General features: G+C 36.2%; 1 protein-coding gene across 4 annotated transcripts in view; it reads right to left on the bottom strand.

The window, feature by feature from the left end:
• LOC136026833 (solute carrier family 7 member 14-like) overlaps nt 1-24,792 on the bottom strand; it is a 334,289-nt gene that overhangs the window by 196,216 nt on the left and 113,281 nt on the right. For all 4 annotated transcript variants that reach the window (XM_065703537.1, XM_065703540.1, XM_065703539.1 and 1 more), the window contains exon 2: nt 15,423-15,549. In XM_065703537.1, the coding sequence (XP_065559609.1) occupies nt 15,423-15,549 (127 nt within the window). The remainder of the gene's footprint in view (nt 1-15,422; nt 15,550-24,792) is intronic.

Raw genomic sequence — 24,792 nt, 5'->3', positions numbered from 1 at the left:
AACACCCATAGAAATCTAAAAAACGAATTGGATATCTACTTATATGCAAGTAAGCCTCTATGGTATTAAGGATACCCCCATCCCCCCCACAAAAAATGGGTGACATTATTATATTAGATAATGTCTTATCTAATGGTTATATTTTATAATGGTTATATGGTATAAATGGTTATTCTTCGTATATTAGATATTGATGCAAACACACATAGAAATTAAAAAAAACGAATTGGATATCTACTTATATGCAATTAAGCCTCTATGGTATTAAGGATACCCCCATCCCCCCACAAAAAATGGGTGACATATTCAAATTTGAGTTAGCTTAATTTATGATACAAAAATACCAAGTCAAAACCTGCCCCCCTCGTGCTATTATGTAGCTAAACTGCTTGTAAATATATCTAATTTTCTTGCATCCTTTACTATGAAATTCATGTTCCATATTATATCACTTTTCTGCTGTTCCATCAGCAGGGAAAAATTTCATAAATAGCTCTTTGGGTCAAACCTGTAATTACACCACTCACCAATTAGAGAGTTAAATAATTGTACGAAAAGAGTTGCTTTTAACACCTGCTAATGTCTACACAGTTAGATGGTCTTTGCTTAAATCTTTACGTCAAATAAAGTAAAAAATAAATTAAATTATATTTATGCTGAATCTTTGATTTTTGAGGGGGTTGGAGGGGGTTATGAAACTAATTTTCATATGGAAATGCGATTAGATCTAATTTAACTAGCAAATGTCTATTCAAACAAGGGGGCAAGGAAGGGGGAGCGTAAGTTATTAGTTGTTAGTTAATTGTGAAAAAGGGGAAGAAATTCAAACAAAAAGCGTATTAGTTTTGCCAAAATTAAGAGATGATGGTTAAATTGATTGCATTTTAGCTAGGATTCTATGCAGAAAATTGGACAGGTTTCTTTTTGAGCATAGTAAAGCATTAATATGTAACGCCCTTGCTCCTATATAGGGGCCATGCAGTCATTTGAAAGCAAATTTTCGGTTACACGAGGCTTCTAGAAATTTATTTTGTTTTAAGACTATTTTTCTTATTGCATTTAAATACTGTTGTGTAAAACTTTTGTAGCTCAAGTGAAGATTATGTTTAAAGAACAGTATGTTTTTTCTTTACTATAGTATATCAGAGAAAAAATAAAAACGCAGATAAAGGCAAAGAAAATATTTACGGGGTGCGATATTTGTTAATTCGAATTTTATGTTAAATAATTAATTTTTGGCGTAACCACCTTTCTATGGTTGAGGAGGAGGCCCCTTTAATCCCAAATTAAAGTTTAAATACCACTTAGAGTAAAGGGGCTACGCATCATTTAATAATGTTTTCTCTCCATGGTCTCATATCATTGCCACATTTTTCCTGCGTGTGGGTCCCGTTAAGGTGGGTGGAGCGCAATCGGTGTGAGTTATTTCCGAAAACAAATTTCAACGTTTCTTAAATTTTAGCATATTTCTATGAAAACAAGATATATTTTAGCCATATTCGTCTTATTCTTATGAAAACTAATTTCCGATTTTCTTAAATGATCAAAATAAGATATTTCTTTAACAGTTTTTTTTTTTTACTTCATGAACACTAAAATATAATTTCAATTTAAGAAAACTCAGAACAATTCCCTATCTATCCCAAAAAGCCTAAAAGGCTTGTATGGAGGAGGCAAACACCTCCACACTAATAACTAAAGTTACAGACCATTACACACAGTCCCTTTGCTCGATGCTGATACTGACTTTGAAAGAAATAGCTAAAATAACGTATTCTTTTCAGGGCAATAAAGGGAAAAACCAGGCCCCTCTTAATAGTTTTGAGGGGCTTTGAGGAGTTCCCTAGGCTCCAAAAAAATAAACTTTTCACCATACTTTAAAGCTAGAAACTTAATGTGTTTTTGCATTGCTAATCCATTCTTTTAGAGAATAACTCATTGTTTTGAAAATAATCTGTTTTTTAGATTCAATTTGAGATATTTATCGCTAATGAGCTTTCAGGGGGGATGTTTTTTGTTTATATAAGGGGCAACTTGAATTTTACCCTTTGTTTTTTTAAAGAAAGCCTAACTGTATCAACAGTATTTTAGTAGAGTTTTATTGTTGAAAGGGGGCCATATACCTGCCTCTGAGAAGGGAATTTGAGGACCTTAGTCCCTTGATTAATAAAAATACTTTACTTTTTAGCTTAATAATATATTCCTTTTCAGCTTAATATTCTCTTTTATAGCTTAAAATCAAAATTGTTTCAAGGGAATAACAATTGTCACTCATTTTTGCGCTCACCATCTTCATGTGCTCACCAATTTTTATAATATAATAATAATAATAATTTATTTATAACCCACAAAGTACATTAAATTGTGGAGTAAACACACAAAAAAAGAAAAAATAAGACAAAAAACATAACAACATAAATAACATAGCAGCATAACAGCATACAACATAAGTAAATTACCTCAATTCAAAAAATGGCCAAAGAGGGTCAAAAACACCAATCATTTGCCGAGTTTTAAGAGATATATCTTTAGATAAATGTTTCAGTCGCGAGGGCGTATCAACGATGTCAAATTTAGAAACGACTGTATGATTCCGATACCACCGAGGCAGACGCAGCAAATACTTGCAATACTTAAAATATCCTGAGCGTATTTTCTTTGTATCCTTCTTGCGAAGGAGGAAAGCAAAACCAGAAAGATAAAAACGGCAGGGGCACAAAAACTAGGATAAAGACGGCATAGTCCTTTTTGGTTATACCGACCACGATTTGGTGAAATTTTCGCGTATCCAACCTGCATACTTTTCAACACGCTGGACGTAGTAGCGGACGAAGTAGATGAAAGTGACGTGGAAAAAGAGAGACCCAACCATTTAATACTTGCTGAACATGGTAAAGTTGAAGAACCCAAGCAAAGAGGTGATGCTGGTGGAGGACTCCCAAAACACAAAAACTCACATTTAGAGGCACTAACTGAAAGAGCTACTGTGGATAGTGCAGCTGAAAGCCGGTAAAAGTTAGTAATTAGACTATGTTTTGTCGGGCTAAGAAGCAAAACATCATCAGCATATGCAACGTGACTAATGCCTAAGTTATCATTGTAAAAAATTGACGGTTGAAGACGTTGGAGACACAAAGATAAAACACATTTAAATATGCTCGGGGATAACACGGCACCTTGCCTAACGCCTTTTTTAACAGGAATATACTCCCCTACATTACCATTCCACTTCAATACTTAAGCACGGAAACAATAGAAAGGTTAACACCTGAGGCTTCTAGAGAAAACAAAGCAATAGAATGAATTACATTGTCAAAAGCACTAGATATGTCAACAGTCAAACAATACAGGGGACTTTTTTGAGCAACAGCTTGTTTCATTAGCCGACCCACAATATGGTGTGCTTGAACGCAGCCCCTACCTTTTCTAAAACCAACCTGGAAGGGTGTAAAATTGCACTTGGAGTTAATGGCCGGTACATATTCAAATAGCTTACTAACAAAACAAAACATAGTTATAGGACGGTAATTAGAGCAAGCCCTGGGGTCCTTACCCCTCTTGACTATGGGAGATATACAACCGGACAAAAAACTATCTGGCACAACGAACTGTGCCAAACTCATCTGAAACAGTAATTGCAAATGCTTCAGCAGTTCAGGACAATCATAAGCAAAAACCTTGAAGCAAAGACCATCACTATCGAGAGACTCAGACTTATTGACTTGCTTAAGAGCTCGGAGTATAACACCAGATTCCACCGATAACACATGAGATAGTTTGTTTCGAACTGGGAGGATTGAGTTGACAAGCTTTGTAAAATGATTTTGGAGATTAATATTTAATGAAAGCAAAATATTTTTATGATGTGAAACAAAGTCACATAGCCGAAGAGACGAACTAATTGGAGGTGAACACTTTACACTGTTTATAACACAATCCCAGGATTTCTTGTCACAAGGACCATCCCAGGCATTCAATTTCGCTCTACGTAGGGAATATTTGTAGTCTCCCTTCGTTTTCTGTTTTATTAGATGTACTGAACCAGAAGAAGGACGATCATAGGCTATCCACATACGGAGCAAGAACTTAGCTTTTTGTTTAGCCATCTTCACTTTAGGATCAACTTTCCAAAAGGGATTGCGAGTACCCGTTCGTACACACTTGGAGGGTACAGCTTTTTTAGCAGTAGACCTTAGACAGCACACTATTTGTTGATAATACGAGTTGATATCTATCTGAGTTGAAGTTGTACATACAGATGTTTGCAATAAGTGGAAAGGCACTTTAATAGAGGATAATAACTGGGACAATGTCAATACATAAAGTGGAGCATTGGTATTTTCCCAATTTAACTTTGAGAACCACTTGGGAGAGTTACGTTGCATAGAGTTCGCCATGGAGCAAGATATTTGGCACGTGATTGGTAAATGATCGTCGTCGATCTTAGAGTCGTCCAAATGAACTATTGATGAAAGTAGAGTTGAATCTGATACAATTACATGATCAAGGTTGGAAGTAAGACCACCACGATTGTGAATATAAGTAAATAGAAGATCTTTATCAGCAAGATGGAATCCTCCGGGTAGTGAATCGAAAAATATTTCAGATCGGTCAGAATTAGATAATAAGTAATGGGAGCTACACCAGTGGACACTAACATTACCTCCTTAAGTCAAATTTTGTTAGACTCATGATTTTAATGGGAGAACTTTTTAAAAGCTGAAGCGCAAAGGGGGCTACTTACCCCCTTGTACGTGATAGTTTTTGGCTCTTAAATTCTTAGCTGGTAGAATACCATCACCAAGATCAAACGACCACTTAGGGTCCATTTTTGGAATACTTTCTGGTCATTACACCCTTAAGTGGTAAAAGACCCTGAACATATCCGAAGTATCGCTTTTCCCTCGCAAGACATTTTCAGACTAAAAATTTATTCTTTTTCAGCCTAACTTAAATTTCTTGTTAAGGATGAAATCAAAATTATTTCAATGGGCTAATAAGTTCTCATCATTCTATAGGCTAACATATCTACACTAGCATCATGTCAAGGGGCCTACTTTGATAAAATATGGTTTCCACTGTCTCAATTTGAAGACAATCCACGCACGGGCACGACGGAGAGTGAACGCAAGGGAGATTTTAGTGTGGGGTTTAGACCTATTGGTATAGCTTCTCCGAATTTTATTTAGATGACTTTGACAGGGATAATGAGCATTTAAAGATTAGTGTTGTAATTTTGCAATATAATACATAGTATGAAGAAGGAGAATTCAAAAATAAAAAGCGGGATATATTCAGTGAGTGCTACGTCCACGTGAAACACTGGGAATGGATTTCTTATGAGCTTTCCAAAGAGCCAGACTCAATTGGAAATTTATTTCCAATCCAGATATAGGTTGGGTTATAAGTGAGGCCTCAAAATATAATAAATGGCGGTTAAAAAAAAACTACTTTTGTTTGATATTTCTTTCAAGATTCCATAGAGAGTTAAAGTTAAAGCATCACTCGATACACTGTGGCGGCCGTCAAGGGTACCAGTCCAGAGAGACGGTTTCAGGTGACAATAAGCTATTTTATCAAAAATAAATCTCTATCACAAGTCCACAAAGGGCCAAATTCAGACTTTGGTTAATCGCATGGTTGATATGAGCTATAACATGAGATATAACATGGTTGCACTAAAACTGGCAAAAATGCAAACAAACAACAACGAATAAGAAAAATAATATTGATTTTAATACGGTGGCCATAATATGTTTGCAATGCAGGCCCAATGAAATGATGCTAGTGTAGGTATGTGAACCTAAAAATCGTGAGAACTTACTAGCACATTGAAAAACCTTTGATTTCATCCTGAAAAATGAATTCATCTTAGGCTGAATGAGAATATATTATTAGTCAGAAAATTTACTGAGGGGCACAGTGATGTTTCAATATGTTGAGGGTTTTCTACCACTTAAAGATGGAATAACCAGAAAGTGTTCCAAAAATGGACCCAAAGTGACCGTTTTGGTCTTGGTGAGGGCATTCTACCAGCTAAGAACTTAAGATCCAGAAATTTTCGCATACATTGGGATAAGTTTTTTCTTTACGCTTCAGCTATTACAAAGCTCCCTCATTTAAATTATAAGTCTTAAAAATTTAAATTTACGGTAGGAATTTAGTGTCCGCTGGTGCAATTCCCATGCCAAAGGCATTGGTGACCACATCATTAATTAACTATCAAAATCGTTTCGCTTTGCCTTAAAAAAGAGTGATAATTACTCTTATTAATTTATTACCCGTCAAAAAACAAAACGACGTAGTTCAAAAAAGAAATAAAATTAAATACACTTTAACTGCAGACATTATAAAATAGCACTAGTCCCTGGGTGGTTGGCTCTTAAGACATTGGCACTGAATTTGTAGATTCTTCTTCCTATGGCCATGGAAAGGTTGGTTACCTTGTATTTCATGGAGACGTCGCTATTGCTGTGCCACTGAGGGAGACGCAGGGGAAACTTTATATATATGTAGATTGCACTACAAACGGCTTTCTTTTCGGTAGCTGTGAATATTTTCCAAAAGGGAGCCAGACTAAGCAGATAAAGGGTAGTAGGGCCTTGTATAGCCAAGCAAGAAGAAGACGGTTGAAACGATACTTATTGGCAAATAGTAATCCGTAAGAAGCTCGTAGACGGGAACAGAAGTAGTTTGTCAGTGCTAGTTTGTCGTATGTCCTTCAACGTAGAAGCAATAGGGAGGCCAAGATACGTGCGGGATTCACAGGGCTTAATCGGAGTGTCGCCAATTTTAACCAAGAGGTTAATTGAAAGCTCATTTTTGAACCATTGAAGAAAAGAAGCTCTGTTTTAGATTCACTGAAGGAAAGTCCGATCTGCTCGTATGCCACTGCAAGTGAGTCGTAATATTGTTGAAATAAAGATATCGAGCGAGAAACATGAAGATGTCATCAGCGAAGTTCAGCAGCGATAAATTTATCCCACAGAAAAAGCACGATGGCCTTATTACTTGTTGAGCTTCGATGATATGGCTACTAAACAGTGATGATGAAGTTTTGCCCCTTGATGCATGCCTTTCTTGACACTCAGCATTTCTTTAGAACGAAAAGTGCCGGGTGAAGAGGGGATCAGGAAGACAGCCGAGAGCTTATTGTACCTACTGTAGACAGAGGAAATGATGCAAAAGGAAACACCTCACTGAAAGGCTTTGAGCAGGATATGGCCATAGATACCAGAATCAAAGGCTCAACTAACATCAATCGCTCCAAAGACGAGAAGATCACCATTTTTATCTGCATCGACAAGAAGATTTGCAAGAACACTATGAACGTGCTCCCGTCCTGAATGCCTTTTGAACCTAAACTGATCGTCCTGAGTAGTGCATCGAAGAGCAATTTCATCAAAAATAAGGGATTCAAACAGCTTACAAAAAGTAGTTGAAAGAGGGATCGGACGATATGAAGCGCACTGGTCAGCTGGTTTACCATTTTTGAGAATAGAATTGACCAATCCATTACTAAAGCTATCTGGAACGATGCCAGTAATAACAATCATTTGAAATAGCAGAGAAAGGTGCTCTAGAAGAAGATTGCTGGAAAAGCTTAATAAGTGCCAGATATACCATCGATGCCCTTAGATTTCTTTTTTTAGCTCAACAATCTTGGAACGCATCAAAGACGGGGTTACCAGGAAGCCAATATCCTTAACTGCAAACTGGAGTTCCTTATCGAGGACCTGGCAAAAGGTGTTTTCTAGGTAGGAATTAGGGGCTTAAAACTGGTCAGTGAAGTAGTCACACCAGTCTTTTTCGGGCATTTAGGATGGGCCATTGGAAGGTTTGTTCTTAACTCGAAGACGCCATAAAGCAGGAGGCGAATAATCGACAATCTCGCTGGAACGGGCAATTTCGTTAGCCTTATGCTGTGCGAAGACTTTGTAAAGTTTACTTTTTGTGTAAATACAAACAGCTTTGACTACTCCAGAGTGCGGCTTCCCACAATCTGCCCATAATTGTAGCCATAGTTTTGCTGAATCACATGTGGCTAGGAGATTAGGATTATTCCACCAGTTACGCACTGTCATGCCGTGGCGAATTTTGCGGACAGGAACTGCTGCTTTATCAGCTGTATGAATAGCATGCATTATCTCAGAACAGTAGATGTTTAGTAGGATAGTTTTTTCCGAGTCTACTGTCATGTTAGGACAACCCAGAAGTGCGAAAGGAATTCGGATCTTTGACAGGATGGAGTCATATGAACTCTGGTACGAATAAATGTTAGCAGTTTCGCAGTTGAGGCTCTACAACAATTTAGGTGGAGAATTTGTGGGTGAAGTTTGCGGCAAGGGCTTTATTTGAAAAGTATTACAAATCGGCATGTGGTAAGATACGGAGTAATCAAGAAGAACCGAAGTAGCAGATGAGGATTTAATAATAGAAGAATGGTAGAAATACTCCAACTGAGACACGGAGCCAGATTGGTGGATGTATGTAAAATCATTTCCAACAAATGTGAGACTTGGACAAGCATGGAGTACGATCTGAGATCTATTGTTTTAAGGGTCAGGTAGTTTACAGTTAAAGTCCTCAAACAGGAGATAACTTAGGCCTTCATCTTCGTATTTTGATACTAGCTTGGAAGTAGATGTACATGTGAGAGAGAACTTCCTCTAAGATATATCATTCAGATAGTTAGTAGGAAAAAAAACTATGAATATGACCACAGTCGAAACTTTAACCGCAAGGAAACTGTCTGAATTAGCAACTAGATTACCAAGTAGGTCTTTCCGTATCATCATGGTCAAATAGCCTGAAGGTGTATCAAGATGGGACTTAGCATGGTGGAAAAGCAGATCGTATACAGACGTGAACTCCAACAGTTGACGACTATCGCTTGACAAGAAGTGTTCCTGGAGACTCACCATGTCAAACAGCAAGCAAAGTTCAGAAAGTAATTGATGTTTCGATAGAACTTTCCCGTTGATGTTCCACGATACAATTTTTAAGGTTTTTTCAGGCACTGGAATTCTTTAGAAGAGACTATGTGACAGGGCACTTAAAACTGTAACGTGGGTGGATGGACTAGTTCCAAAGAGCACACTTAAGTACCTTGGTACAAGAATTATCTTTGGTTTTGGAATAGCCAGCCTCATCACACCTGGAACACTTTCGGGTACCTGAGCATGCAGACGCAAAATGACCGTATTACTGGCAAGAGAAGTTATGGGGTGGCAAGCGTTGAAATACACTAATAGGGAGTCTTTTGTACCCTATAATGGTTTGAGAGCAAATAGAAGACCCGAGGTCCTCCTTAGAATCAAAAGGAAGCTTAGACAAACGGGTTTTTCGGATTTGAGTAGCTTTCAAACAGTTGGCAATGTCAAACATAGGCCATTTTTGTTAAGGTCTTCAGGAACATAACGGATAATACTGAAAAAGGAAGGTCATTGGAGTTTAGGCTCGACTTCAGGGTTATTCCCTATGCGTGACATAATTGACTCGGCACCACTTTTATCCTTTGTGACTACTTTCCATGTGTCTCTACTGGGACGAAGCTCAATTATATTGCCACTAGCTTCTCCACATACATGCTCCAGATATGTTTTTTGGGAGTCAGGCTTTTTAAGGTCTATGGGATGCTTCATGAGAATCACTGCATAGGAAGGCTTGGCCGGTGGAGTGACTAATTGATTCATGGATGTAGCAAGTTTCTTAGCTGCAGTGGCTTTTTTCTCACTTTCAATGAAGTCCTTAAAAATATCGGAGATTTCTGTCACTTTTAAAGTAACAATAGTGCTCAATTCACCAGGCGTAATTGGGACCTCCGTAGGATCGAAAATTACGAGTTTCGGCAATTTGATCCAGTTAGTCTCGCATAACTGGAACTGTTTCAGCTTTTTAACAAATTATTGGCAATCTTTTGGCGATCAATCTTGAGAATCGAAGTATTCGAATAGCGCCAAAGTGTATCCTTATCTTTTATAATCGTATCCTTGTCATAAAATCCTTCTGCCTTTTCACAAATTTAATCAGTCTTGTTTGCTTGGAGTGGTCGCGATAAAGAATTTAGCAAAGTATTATGCACAAGTTTTTCTTTCTCACTCGACATTATGCTAATTTAGAAGTCCAGACACATTCATTGGGGAAAAATAACTGGTTTCTATGTACCTGCGACAAATGCTCATTAACGACTGAAATGTAATTCATACGTGAAATGTAATTAAATACCTGAATTTAGGTCAGTAGATCGTAATACTTTTAAATCGTAATATGTTTTTTTTTAAAGAAACGAATAGTCACTGAATTAATACAAGTCACTGAATTAATTGAGGTTTGAACGGCATTTCAAGTATGAATTAATCCAAAAAGAGTGTTACCACGCTGATGTTTACCCAAATAAACAAGGGAAGCGTCAGTCCCCGTTCACCTAATCCCCACAATTTAAGGGAGACTCTCCCGGAGTCTCCACTTTATGGGAATTGTTATTCCTTTGAAACAATTATGATTTAAGCTGTAAAAAGGAACATTAACCTGAAAAGGAACACATCACTATTAATCTAGGAATATAATCATATAATCGTCATATAATCATGAAATATTTAATGAACCAGAATAGATGCCTGCCAATGTTAAGATTAACATAAAGTTACAACTTCCCCGTCCGATCTTATTTTGTGAAGGTATTTGCCACTCTGCCTCATGCAAGAGTCTCTCTCACTTCGGTAATACTTCATATACAAAAACAACTTGTACTGATTTTGTTGCTTTCACAATTGAAAAAATTAAGAACAAGTAGAAATAATATCAAACTCCACGGTCCTCACATAACTACAAATCAAAGCATATTGCAACAGGTTCCTACCTGCACTGAATCTTCATCTAACTATGGTGAAATTCCTTCAAAAATTGTTTTGGCTTTTTTAATAAGTGCTTGTGCTAAAGGATAATAGACAAGTTCCCTACACAAATGGAAAGTGTATGGAATTTACTCTAGTGTGTGTAAAGTAAATGGAATACCACTCAACTATTAATCCTTTGATAAATCCTAAAGTACCCTATATGGTTTGACAATACAATCTCTAGATCGAGATTCACAACTATTTGAAAATTGTATAACCGATACAATGTGTGCAAAACTCATGGTATCATTGTATTGAACTTGTCTGGTACTCAGGATATGAGTTTTATGCAAACAAGCACTGTACGCTTAGAGTTTACCTTTTCAGAGCAATTGCTGGAGAACAGAGCATTAATCTCACAAAATTAATTTGAAAACTACTAGTAAATCATCCACAATGGCAGTATTCTATCAGCCACCTTGAACAAAAATAAATAATAAATAGATTCAACTTTGACCCACACATGCTCTAATACATCACCGTGCCCTCGGAATAACCTTGAACATATTCATAATGCTAGCACCACCATTATCATTGTTAAAAGTAACCCAAAGACGGTAAAGACGGGTCATTGGAAATGTATATTTCTAATAACAAAGGATATAGAAGTTTTCAATCTTCTCATTCTGTCATATGCATTCTAAGCCCCCAAATCTAAAACTTACTCAAGCAAAGTAGGGAATCTATGATTATTTAAAAAAGGACGTGAAGACACGATCTATTAACCTGAAGCTGTGGTTTTATACATTACTATATTTTATTTTTCGATGTCGAGGTTATGCTTACAGTAAATGTCCAAGTATTTATGTAGAATATGCTTGACTAAATGACTTCAAAGTGAAAATACCTTTTCCTATCAGTATAATATTGATTTCAATGCCATAAGAATTAAGTATTTTAATAATGTTTCCGAATTAATTTATTAACTAAAAAAGTATGTGTACAATAAAAGTCTGTGTCTTCATCTCTTAGATTTCTTCTTCCACGTACATTTGATCATCTAAAAATAGCTATGACAGATCGTTGGGGTTTAACTTTTACTGATCTTGGTGTGCAAAGTAGGGTCACAATTAGGTATATACAATGTAGCTTCATTTTTATTATACCTCCTAGTAAAAGTCGGCAATACTATTTTGATTCATATTTTAAAATTTACGGGTTTTAATTTTCTTATTTGAAACAGTGTCACAATGGTATTTTGATATGAATGAATACTTTCTGTTAAAGCCAAATAAAAATGAGTAGGTTTATAATCATAGTAGCCATTGTCTTCAAACTGGTGTCGCTGAAACCATACTATCTTGATTTTCCAACATTTGAAGCATAGGCCAGATTCTACCTCCCAAAATAATTTTGAGCCACGACGATACCATTCTCTTATAAATAAACATAAATTATGTTTGAGGTTTCTTCCAATCATACCGTGGGAAGTGTTTTCCTATTGACCGCATTTATCATAGTGAGAAATTGGAGCATAGGAAACCTTATGTGTGAGATTCATAAGCCTTACGAAGAAAGGAATTACTGTCTTTTATTTTTACTGTATATTTTCTATCCAGTTTTTTGTCCATATTTTTTGTCTATCAATATTCTACCATTTTTGTCTTCATCAACAGTAATGTAATTCTCACAGGATAACCAGGTGCCCAATGTATACAAACATATTGGACGTGTGTTGTACATCTTTTCAGTGTTGACTCTCTCATTACCAAAAAGAAACTAACTTGCGATCGAAAAAAAGAAGATGTTCCTTTTACTTCTTGAAATAAATAGGATGAGTAATCGAGTGGCCTCACCCTTTAAGTCAGTTAAACGTTTTGGACAGGATTTGTTTAAATTGTCAATTTGTTTTTTGTTGTCACAGAAAACAGAGACTGAAAAATTTGTTTGGGTAGAATCCTAAGTCAACATTGGAAAACTAAAATGTCAGTGTAGTGTTCAAGAGTAAACTCATAATATAGTTTTGTATTATTTCGTTTAGTATGTCAATTAATTGAATAAATGCGTTTGACCCGTGACGTAAAAGCATCATACAATCATCCAAAGATGGAGACACATCTTTCAGGATATTGTCAAGCATTCTCTGAGAGAATATTTTCGTTTTTGCTTATAACTTTTGAAAATGATGATTTAGATTTAAGCATTTTTCCAAAGTTGCAAGAATCTGCATGTTTTTCTCTAAAACAATATCTGTTTTTAATCCTGAGACTCTCACTAGTGACAAAAACTAAACTAACAAGGCTAAAAAACGAAAATTCGCTGTTCCTTAAGTACCCTTTCGTCACCTATTGGTTCCCTAAAGAGAGGAATGGTAACCTAGTTTTTGATTACTAAACATTTATATTTTTAAATTAAGCAATAGTAACATCGTCACTGTTTCTTTACATATTGCTTCAAAGTATTAACTTCAGCATATCTCACCAATGAATTTGATCCATTAATATTCTAGGTATATGTAAATTCCATTTATAGTCATTTCCAGGCAACTTGTTGGTCAACCAATTTTCAATTAATTTTTTGCTAGCGCAAATGTCTTAGCTTGTGAATTTGGGTACTCACCTAACACCCTAGGCAGGTGGAGCCCCATCTTAAGCTATGAATACTTGTCGGTTTCCAAGTTCAAAGGAGTTTCGAGAAACTCAATATTTCGTTTATTTCTTATTAGCCCAACTCTCTGAGCTTATGAAATGGGTGCTAAACCAGGCCTGACACTGTAAGAAGGCACGTTAGTCTTGCTAGGATTTGGAGTGGACGCCTATTTGCCTGAATTTGGTAGTGACTTAACGGTCATGTGTCAATTCTAAAATTTGCCTTACCTGCCTGAGACTAAAGGTGGGCGTACATCTCCTAAAGATAGCACACAAGTATTGGTCCGATTCGAGAGTCATAGCTACTACTTCCGTTTGCGCAAGCCGTTTACCGAAACACTAGGAAAACTACTTTTGACTTATAACTCTTGGCATATAAATTTGGTGCTAAGCCTGACCCGACACTCCAGGCAGGCGTATAAGCCCTGTTAGGCTTTGTACTGGGCCCTTGTTTGCCTGAGATTCCAAGCATTTAAAGGTCATATGTCAATTTCAAAACTTGTTCAACCTTCCTTTGAATCTAGGTTGGCAAGCCTCAACACAAGCTAACGAGCAAGTATGTGTCTAACCTGACAGTCATAGCTACTTCCACCGCTTGCCCATGCCATTACCAAAACATTTGGATAGCTATAGGTCTCTCTGTCTACCTGCGAGTCCATTGGACTTGGCTATAGGTCTCTTGTTATGTGTACATCCTAGAACACGTTTAAGCTGCCTGAGACTCTAAGTGGGCAAGCCTATAAGGTCTAGGTAACTTCTTCTCCTTTGAGTCAGGGTAATTCAGCCCGCCCTTTTGCATACAAGTGCAGTCGAAATTTTTGTCAGGAGTCAAACCAAAAATCTGGATTGCCTCTTAGTTCTATGGCCATCTACCTTAGCTCTACCTTAGGATGGATGGATGGATGATGAAAAACATCTAAAAACTTGTGAAAATGACACCATTTTTTTATACAATTATGAAAAAGTCTTATGTCAGCTTTGCCTCCCACTGAGACTACATGTCTTGGCTTTGGCTCCAATTGGCTAATGTCTTCATGGTAACTTGACTTGAATTTCAAAATACAGGGACTCACTGCCCCTTGAATTTGCTCAATGATATAACATATCTTGCAAACATCTTTTCCCCTTCAACGGTTAGCAGACAACCAATTGTAATATCTACTGCAATTTTGGGTACTCTTGATTTTATTTCACTTCTGCTAGCACCTTCAACTTTAAACAGAGTAAGAGCGCTCATATGCAATACCAAAAATGTGCTTTCTTAGAATAGAATTCAATATTCACAGTGTTGAGAGTCTGAATTCTCTTACAATACTGAGATAAGTGGACTAAAACACGTTTCACATAAGCTCTACCCAAACTGGTGACTTCAACCTCAAAAAATAAATCAAACTCATTTAAATTCGCAAAAGTAAACATCGCACATTATTGACATGGTCTTAGGAATTTTCATATGTAAACAACAGCACGTGATCCTGGAAAAGGCCCCAGAGAAGGCTGAAGGAGGATGGCTGCATGCACCATCCTGTAACTGAAACGAACTCCTGTACTGAGATTCAAAGGGAGTACATAGCACTCAGAGGCATTTATATAACGTTACTTACATCCCTCAAAACAGATTTTTAATTATACAGTTCGCCGGGACTACAATTCACTTTCAAACAAACAAAAATTACTATAGCCCAAACATTTAAGTTATGTGGTGAAGAGTGTCCTCGCGGAGATTTATGAGAGTTTTTATAGATAAAAGTCCTGTGAATAGAGAGTTTGTTGTGAGTTTTCTTATAAGTACGGACACAGGCTTTTTGTTTAAAGTTACAGCTTAGCTTTCAAATAAATTTAATTTCAATATTTTTAACAGCATTTAAAATTCTGAGCTTAAACTGGAACTTGGTTTTACTGTTGTTTCTCTCATTTAAATTTTAAGCACTCTTACCTCTAGTTTTCCAATATTACTTTGAACTAGAATATCTTCCTGGACCGAACTAATGTCTCTTGTCCGAACTAGTTTCGACAAAATTATTTTGCCACCATTTACAAACTTTTCCATATTAGTAACGAATCTGGAAAATAAACCATCAATCAACTTCAATGATCTTTAAAACATTTTAAATCAAACATGAATCTACAACCTACCGTAAAAAAGTCAATATTCTTGCATATCTATAGATCCTTTCTTAAGGTAGATCAATCCAGCTCTCTTTCAATGATGTAAGTGAATAAAATAAAAAATTAAATATTTTGCTTGTTAGCAGCATATATATCGCTAGACATGATTTTAAGGTAGAGGGGGTCGGATTTTCTGGTCATTTGATCCTTTTACACAATTTAATATTATTCCATTTTGGAAGTCAGTTTTCTTCTATTCTCAGTTAGTAGAAACATTAAATTTTATCGAAAAAACTGAAACTTTAATATAGAATTAAATTTTTTCTTGATTAGGAAAGGTTTACTAATCCTTTAGCTTTTGACTTGTACCACTGTATTGCCACTTTACTTTTACAAAAATAGGACATCTTTGGTATTTTACACTTTAGCAGAGATCTAACAAAAAATCTGAAATATATCTAATTTTTTTTAAACTGAAAATCAAAAACAAGATATATTCTTAATAGATATATTCTTAATTGCTCGATTATTCACCTCACTTTGCTTTCTAAGGCACTTACTTCCCCTTTGAAAACCTTTCGTGAATTCGTAGTTAACGCATTCAGACCACCTAGAATACTTACGTATCGTCTTTATAGGATCTTAATTCTAGTCTATTTAAGCCCTTTCTGAGTGCAATGCCGAGGCAGCGATGTGTCTCTTGTTAAAATAAATTAATGCCGCAAATCTTCCTATTTTATTTTGGTTCAGCTAATTACCTGAACAGGATCAGTTTTGATCCTACTTTTATAGAATGTAATCAGAACTAATTACAGTCCATAAGCTGGAACAATATAATGTAATATAAAAGTACTTTATAATAATCTATTTAGCTCAGGCTACTTATAGAAATAAGATATATGATGGCTTCACAGTACTTCTAAAGGGTGCTACAATGTACGCTTCATTGAGTTTTAATTCGAAGCTCAATGAAATACTGGATGGAGCCTGGGTCTTGGACTATACTTAATTAGTTCTGAACTTTCATTACTGTATAGGACGGACAAATTGAACCCTTCGAATTACACGCTGTTACTGGTTATTTACCTTGACCTCACTTGGTCAGCTTTTCAAAAATAACTGTTGATAACTTATTTTTGGCTTAAATGAATTTCAAAACTAGGTATTGTCAGATTTAAGCTTCCCTGACCTAGGAACTAATAATGTCTCATCAAACAGTTCATGGTAACAAACTGTAAGTAGGAGTGACAAAACAATAAATGAGTTTGACTTACCAATTATGAAAAATATCATATTGGTTTCAGTGGGTCATTCAGTGGGTCTTAATATGTTTTATAAAAAAAGTTTCTTATGGTCTAACTACACAAGCATTGTGTTTGGGAGTTGCTCTTGAAGAGTTTGGACAGAATTCAAACCTTAGCGTAAGGAGTGAGGTGCAGAGGAGGAGCAAACCCAACGTGTACGTAATAATTAATATTCATTTTTTTAATGGTTTTCCTTTCTTTCAGTTGAAAAAACTTGTTTTTCATTTAATTTCAGATCGTTTTGTTTTAAATATTGCTAGGAAATCTGGTTACAACTCACTGGAAAACTCCCTCCTCTCCAAGTATTTATTCTCTTGACAATTAAATCCGGGTGAAAATTTACCCCAGACGATTATCCTTAACATTTCCGAAATTCAGTTGGCAAAGAGAAAGCAAGATATAAGAAGAATTTCGTGTAGAAATTCTGACAAATTACCCAAATGTAAAATTTCCTCTGAAAAATAATTCCCTGGAAGCTTCCCTACCCATCTAAAGTTATCCCCTTAGAAAATCCCACCAGCAAAAAATTCTCCCCCATCCCCACAGAAAAATATATGCATAGTTCCGAATAACAAATACTATACAAAAATAATGGACAAATTTTGTAATTTAATAACCTTTCCCTAGAGACTGTAGGGGGTCTTAATATCTCTAAAGGCATAATATATGCGGTCTTTCAACTATGCTGAACAAAATGGTCATATTAAAATTTGGTCAGACAACTTTGAGAAAAAAAAGGCGTTGAAGTGGGTTTAGCCCCCCCCCAATATTTTTGGTCACTTAAATAGGGCACTGAAATTTTTAATTTCTTTTAAAATGAGGCATCTCTCAAGGTTCTAGGACTATTGGGTCGATACAAATACCCCTAATAGAAGCAAAACAAATAAAAATAAATAAAAACGCATCCGTGATCTTTCTTGTTGCAAAAAATACAAAATTCTACACTTTTGTGGATAGGACCTGGAAACCACTAAAACAGGTTCTCTGATATTCTGAATATAATGGCATAATTTTCATTAGGAATCTATGACTGCTAGGGGGTGTTTCCCCTTTTTTTGAAAACCCGTTAAGTTCTCTCAGGCTCGTAGTCTTTGATAGGTAAGACTAAACTTAATGAAACTTGAATATTTGCAAGTTGCTAATAAATTGATTCTTTTGATATATCTACTAGTATCAACAATTCAGTTTTTATAGTCTCGGTTACTATTGAGCCTTTGCACCGTCAAATCCTGGATGAGAAAAAAAAAATAATTTCACTAAATATAAATAAAAAAAATAATAGCTGAAAATACTACTACTAAGATAAGATGCATTCCGAAATCAGCGCAATGGATTTTTTCGTGTTGCTCATCAAACAGTTCGCGGTAACGAACTTTAGTAAGGAGCGACCCGGCTCAATAGTAACCGAAACTCTAAAAAATAGAATTTTGATATCAATAGCTACATCAAACGAATCGCATTTTAATGTTGATTTTAAATATATGTTTCATCAAGATCAGTTATACCTATCGAAAGTTACGAGCTTGAGAAAATTTACCTCATTTCAGAAAATAGGGGGAACACCCCTTAAAAGTCATACAATCTTGACGAAAATCACACCACCAGATTCAGCGTATCAGAGAACCTCATTGTGGAAGTTTCAAGCTCCTATCTACAAAAACGTGCAATTTCGCATTTTTTGCCAGAAGACAGATCACGGATGCGTGTTTATTTGTTTGTTTTTTTGTTTGTTTGTTTGTTTTTTTGTTTTTTCCCAGGGGTAATCGTATGGACTGAGTAGTCTTAGAATGCCACGAAAGGGCTCATTCTTACGGAAATTAAAAGTTCTAGTGCCCTTTCTAAGTGACAACAAAAATTGAAGGGCACCTAGGCCCCCTACCACGCTCATTTTGTCCCAAAATTCCCCGGATAAAAATTCTGAGATAGCCATTTTATTCACCATAGTTGAGAAACCTAATAACTATGTCTTTAGGGACGACTTACTCCCCTGCAGTCCCCGTGGGAGGGGCTGCAAGTTACAAACTTTGACCTGTGTTTACATATAGTAATGATTACTGGGAAGTATACAGATGTTTTCAGTGGGATCCGTTTGGTTTAGGGGGAGGGTTGAGGAGGTGGGGTTACGTGGGAGTATATTTCCATGAAGAAACTTCTCATGAGGGAAGAAAATTTCAATGAAAGGGCGCAGGATTTTCTAGCATTATTTGAAAAAACAAGGATAAAAATATGAAAAGTTTTTCTACTGAAAGTAAGGAGCAGCATTAAAACTTAAAACGAACAAAAATTATTACGCATATGAGGGGTTTACCTCCTCGTTATACCTCACTCTTTACGCTAAAGTATTTTTAGTAATTTCAATTATTTATTCTGCGGCATTTGTGATTCAGAGGTCATTCTTAAGGAACTGGGACAAGATTTTAGCTTTAGTGTAAAGACCGAGGTATCGACGACAGTTGGACCCCCTCATAAACGCAATAAAAACATACGAATGTAAAAGTTCGTTACGTAAGTTAATTCGAAAGTTACGTATATTTTTTACCAATGAAAACGTTTGTAAAAAATTAAAGGTTCTAGTTGCTATTTTAAGTAATCCAAAAATTGGAGGGCAACTAGGTCTCCTCCCTTGCTCCCTTTTTCATAATATTCCGATTAATTGCAATTAATTAATTTACAATTTTTTTTAACTATTTATGTGCGGAGAGCCAAGATCAAAACACACATTAATTCAAAAACATCCAGTAATTGAATAAAAAAATAAGTTTTTTAAATGAAAGTAAGGAGCAACATTAAAACTTAAAACGAACAGAAATTACTCCGTATATGAAAGGGGCTTTTCCTCCTCAACGCCCCGCTCTTTACGCTAAAGTTTCTTTTTGTTTTAAAAATAGAGTTAAGAGAAATAGTCAAACTTTAGCGTAAAGAGTGAGGCGTTGAGGAGGAAAAGTCCCTTTCAATATACGGAGTAATTTCTATTCGTTTTAAGTTTTAATATTGCTCCTTACTTTCATTTAATAAAAACTTGTTTTTTTCATTTAATACTGGTAAGAATGGGATCAAACCACTTGGAGTAAGTTAATAAAATTATGCTTAAAGTCCATTGATTTGTGTTTTCAAAAGCCATTCCTGATGTGACACCCTCAATACCAAACCACGTCACCTTGTCACACTATTACTGAGCCTTTGACTACCCCTCCACACTCCCAAGACATTTTTCAGATATTTTCATGTTAAAAATCATGCATTAAATAAATTGGCTCGAGTTTTTCAGCAAGTCATCCCTCCATGACACATCTTGATAGAAATTGCTGCATGCTGACTTTTTGTTCGCAGAACTAGCTGCGTGTTGAGTTTTGTTCATGAAACTTATTGCATATTGATTTTTCTCTTCGTGAAACTAGCACATTGATTTCTCACTTCGTGAAACTGATTTTGTTCATTGGGCTTGTTGATTGCTGATTTTTGTTCGCAAATATGTTCATTTTTCTCTTCGTGAAACATTTACATTAATTTTTCTTATCGTGAAACTGGTTTTGTTCATGGAACTAGTTGCTTGCTGATTTTCGCTTGTGAAAATTATTGCATGTTGAATTTTCTCTTCATAAAACTTGTACGTTGATTTGTCTACACTTGAAACTGATTATTGCTTATGAACCAAGGGGGACCATTTCCCTGGGGGTCCATAATAAAAACTGGGGTACCCTTTCTTGGGGCCATAAATTCAGACGGAGGAGGAAGAAGGCCCCTCAAAAGTACACTTGACAAGGCCCACCAGAGTGTCCACGAGTCCGATGAAATACATACCATTCTCCCAATAATTAGTTAAATTGCATGGTGACGCAGAAGGCCATCGTGGGAGGATTCTCTATAGGAGGACAACTGCGGTAGGGCGTAACACCCCGATCTATGGACAAATGCCTCTGTAAAGGGCTGCCTTGACCTTTTTGGGGTACCTGCATGAAAGGGGAGCTTTGGTCAACCCTATTCCCACTCGAGGAGTGGCAACCCCCGAGCAGATTATAGCCTAGTACAAGACACAGAATTTGCACGGGATTTTGATTAATGAATAACTCTTCTGGGATTGGTCTGTTCTGACGGGCATGGGGTGAAAAACCTCCTCATAGCTAATTTGTCTTATATGGGTTGCCTACCCGTTGTAGCATAATATTTATAGGTATTACTATGCAATGAGTCGGAGATAATATGCTTGGGACTGTCTGTGCAGGATTTTGATTCTTTTTGAAAGAAGAACATCACCAAATGCTGAAAACTATGTGTTCACTAAAGACGGACCCAGTATTGCACAAAGCCTCCACTCATACTGGAGGTCCAAGCGATTTCTTGCTGTCCGGTTCAAAGCCGGCTTAAGTGCTTCGATATATGTTTGATAAAATATATTGATCCGTGGCTATCACTGGTATGCGGGATCATTGCTTTTCCTGAGGCAAAATTAATTTTAATGATTCAAAGAACATGAGATTTGGAACTTGGATTGTTATGACGTCAAATGACTATCGTAATTTAACTGACGAATTCAGAGGATTTAAACTGTAAATATTAAAAGTTTCAGAAACTCATATCCCCGAGGTAAGAAGCGTGAAATTATGTGATATAAAATTTGTTTTTTCAGGTAGGAAGAACGGGGTACATAGACAGGGAGTAGGGCTCATTATGAATAGGGAAGCTGCCAAGTCTTGCTTAGGATGGGAAGGTATTAATAAGAGAATAATAATTGCTCATTTGCTCAATTGCTCAATGCCCCTGTTGAACAACCTGACATAGATAGTAGTAACTCAAATAAATTTTACTTACAGCTACAGGAGTAAAGAGACAGGATCCCTGGTAGAAATATGGTATTTTTACTATTAGATTTGAACCTTCATGTCGGTAGAAATAGGTTTAGGTGCTAGGTAAATTTTGTGTAGGAAAAGAAAACAGTGATGGCCACAGACTTTTTCCAATTTTGTAGGTATAACTATCGAGTTATAACCAATATGGTTTTGGTCGTAAAATATCCCATAAGTTAACATGATATTCATATGATGGTAAAACAAAAAACCTTATGGATTATGTTATAGTAGACAAAAGTTGGTCAGACTCATTACAAGATACTATGGTATATAGGAGTGCTGATAAAAATAAATATAACCATCTGGTAGTGTCTAGGATCAATATAAAGCTGGAATGTTGGAAAGGGTTCCTACCTCCCAGAAAATAATGGTTTTGGTAGACTCTAGGATGAGAATTTGAGAGAAATTTTTCAGGACAATTGAATACTAAAGTTAAGAGTTTAAAATTCGACAATGTGGAACATGGATCGAATAATTCTAAAAAAGCAATTTGTGAAGGTGCTAATGGTTTCTAGGGAAGAAAGTTAATGGAAGAAATTAATGGTTTTTAGGGGATTGCACAAATTTAATCTGAGTTATAGATCATATGAAGACGAAAGGAATGTAAGGAAAAGTGGAAAATGTATTAAAATATGAATTAAGGTAAAGTGGAGTGGAGGTCATGGATAAAGTTGCCGAGAATCCGAAAGATGCAGCTAGATAACTAAATACTAAAATAGTGTGCTGGCATGTTAATAAATTGAATGGGAGTAGTCAATTGGGACTCGTCGCTGCTAAAGATAGGAATGGGGCCGCAATTAGTAATAAGGAAAGAGTTAAAGAGAGATGGGTGTATGATTTTCAGAATGTTCTAAACCGAAATACAGTTGCAAGAAAAGATATAGAGGAAAATGAAAAAGTTTGCGATACGTTGGATGCGAAAGAATATTTGCTTTACGAGGAAGAATTAGCGACATTACTAACACGACTAAGAATAATAAGGCTTCAGGTGCTGATAGTGAGGTAAACCAGTTTCGTAAATACGGTGGCTCTGAGTTTAGTAGTAAACTAAGGAAGATTATGAATGTGATTTTTGAAAAACCGGAAGCAACTAATAATTTGAGGACAACCTTTACTAAAGCACTATACAAAAAAGGTGATGAGAGTGAGTAACTTAAGTGTAGAGGCATTAAGTTTGTCTCTGCTGGTATTAATTTACTATATGATACTTTTTAGACTGACAGATGCTGTAGACAAAGTTTGTAGAGAAACCCAGTGTGGTTTTAGAAAAGGTAGAAGATGTGTCGACCACATGTTCACTCTTAGGTTAATAATTGAGAAGTACCTTAGTTGTCTAATACCTTGGGCACTCTCTTTTATAGATTATGAGTAATTGTTCAATTCTGTTGATAGAAAAGCTTAAGCAAGGGTCTTATCCTTGAATGGTACACCAGAAAAATAAATTAAAGTGATAATTGCTATGTACCAGAATAACACTGCTAAGGTTTAGGTAGGAGATGAGGTTAGCAGCTGGTTTTCTATTAAATCAGGAGTTAAGCAAGGTTCTGCTCTATCCCCTTTTATACGGATCATCTTGATGGAGTTTGTCTTAAGCAGCACAGGAAAGGCAACGGGAGACCACGGAATCAAATTGGGAGGAAAAAGACTCCTAGACTTGCATTATCCTGGTGATTTAAGCGTACTAGATGAAAGTGTGAGCATAATGAATGAGCTTTTAGAAGTTTGCAAGTTCACGGTGTTAGAATAGGTTTTAAAAATAATTTTAAGAAGACCAAGTTACTAAGGCTAGGATTAAGTGAAGATGAAAAGTTGACGATGGGTAAAGAAAAGATTGATCGAGTGGGCAGCTTCACTTACCTTTGTATTATTACTAGCAGAGACAATGAGACCAGTAAAGATTTTAAAAGTAGAATAGCCATGGCTCAGAGCTTTTTTTTAAGTTAGAAAAACTTGGAAGAACAAGAAGATAATTCTGCAACTCAAGATTAGAATATTGGAAGGTACAGTGGTTGCAGTGGTCCAATATGGCTCTAAGCCATAGGCGCTACAAAAAGTGAATAAAGAATTACTAAAAATTTTCCAGAGAAATTGTGTAAGAACTGATTGTATTTTAAACAGTAGGTTATGCAAAAAATGTGGTTCAATTCCACTTTTTAGGCATCTAAGGAAAGAAAGTTTGAGATGGCATGGGCACTTCCGCAGATTAAGGCTTACAGGTTACAGAGGATGTTCCTTTTCTTTCAACCGTTTAGGGCTAAAGGGAAAGCAGGTCATCCTCTTCTGGGGTGGTAGAATGTCATAAAGAAAGATTTAAAGAAAATTGGTACTCCTTGGGAGGATATAAAGAGGGAGGCTTGTGATTGATTGAGACGGAGTCGGAGCGTGCGTAGCTGTGTTGGTCTATGGAGGCTTTGCGCTTTGGTTAGCTGTTGCTAGTTCTAGTAGTAGTAGTAGAAACAAATTTTGTTCATGGAACTTGTTGCATACTGATTTGTGTTTGTTGAACTCATTGCATTCTGAGTTTTTGTTCGTTAAACTTGTTGCACTCTGACTTTTCTCGTGGTGAAACTTTTATACTAATTTTTCTCCACATTCAACTGATTTTGTTCACTGAACTTTTTGCGTTTCTAATTTTTGTTCACCGAACTTGTTGCGTGTTGATTTGTCTTCGAAACTTGTTGTAGATTGATTTGTCTTCGTGAATCTTGAACATTGACTCTTCCCCCCGTGAAACTGATTTTGCCTTATGGAATTTACCGTGTGCTTATTTTTATTTGTGAAGCTTTTTGCGTGCTGATTTTTGTTCATAATACTTTTTCAATGATTTTCTTCTCCTGCTAAAACTGATTTTGCACAAGGAACTTGTTGCGTCCTGAATTTCTGTTCGTGGAACTTGTTGCGTGCTGATTTTTGCTAGTCAAATTTATCGTATGTTGTTTACTCTTATTGAAATTCTCATATTGATTTTTCTCCTTATTAATCTGATTTTGTCCGTGGAAGTTGTTACTTGCTGATTTACGCTCCGGAACCTTGTTGCATGTTGATA

This window comes from Artemia franciscana, chromosome 5 (assembly GCF_032884065.1).
Source record: "Artemia franciscana chromosome 5, ASM3288406v1, whole genome shotgun sequence".
Taxonomy (NCBI): domain Eukaryota; kingdom Metazoa; phylum Arthropoda; class Branchiopoda; order Anostraca; family Artemiidae; genus Artemia; species Artemia franciscana.
The sequence above is the reverse complement of the archived record's forward strand: the minus strand, read 5'-3'. Positions and strand labels throughout refer to the sequence as shown.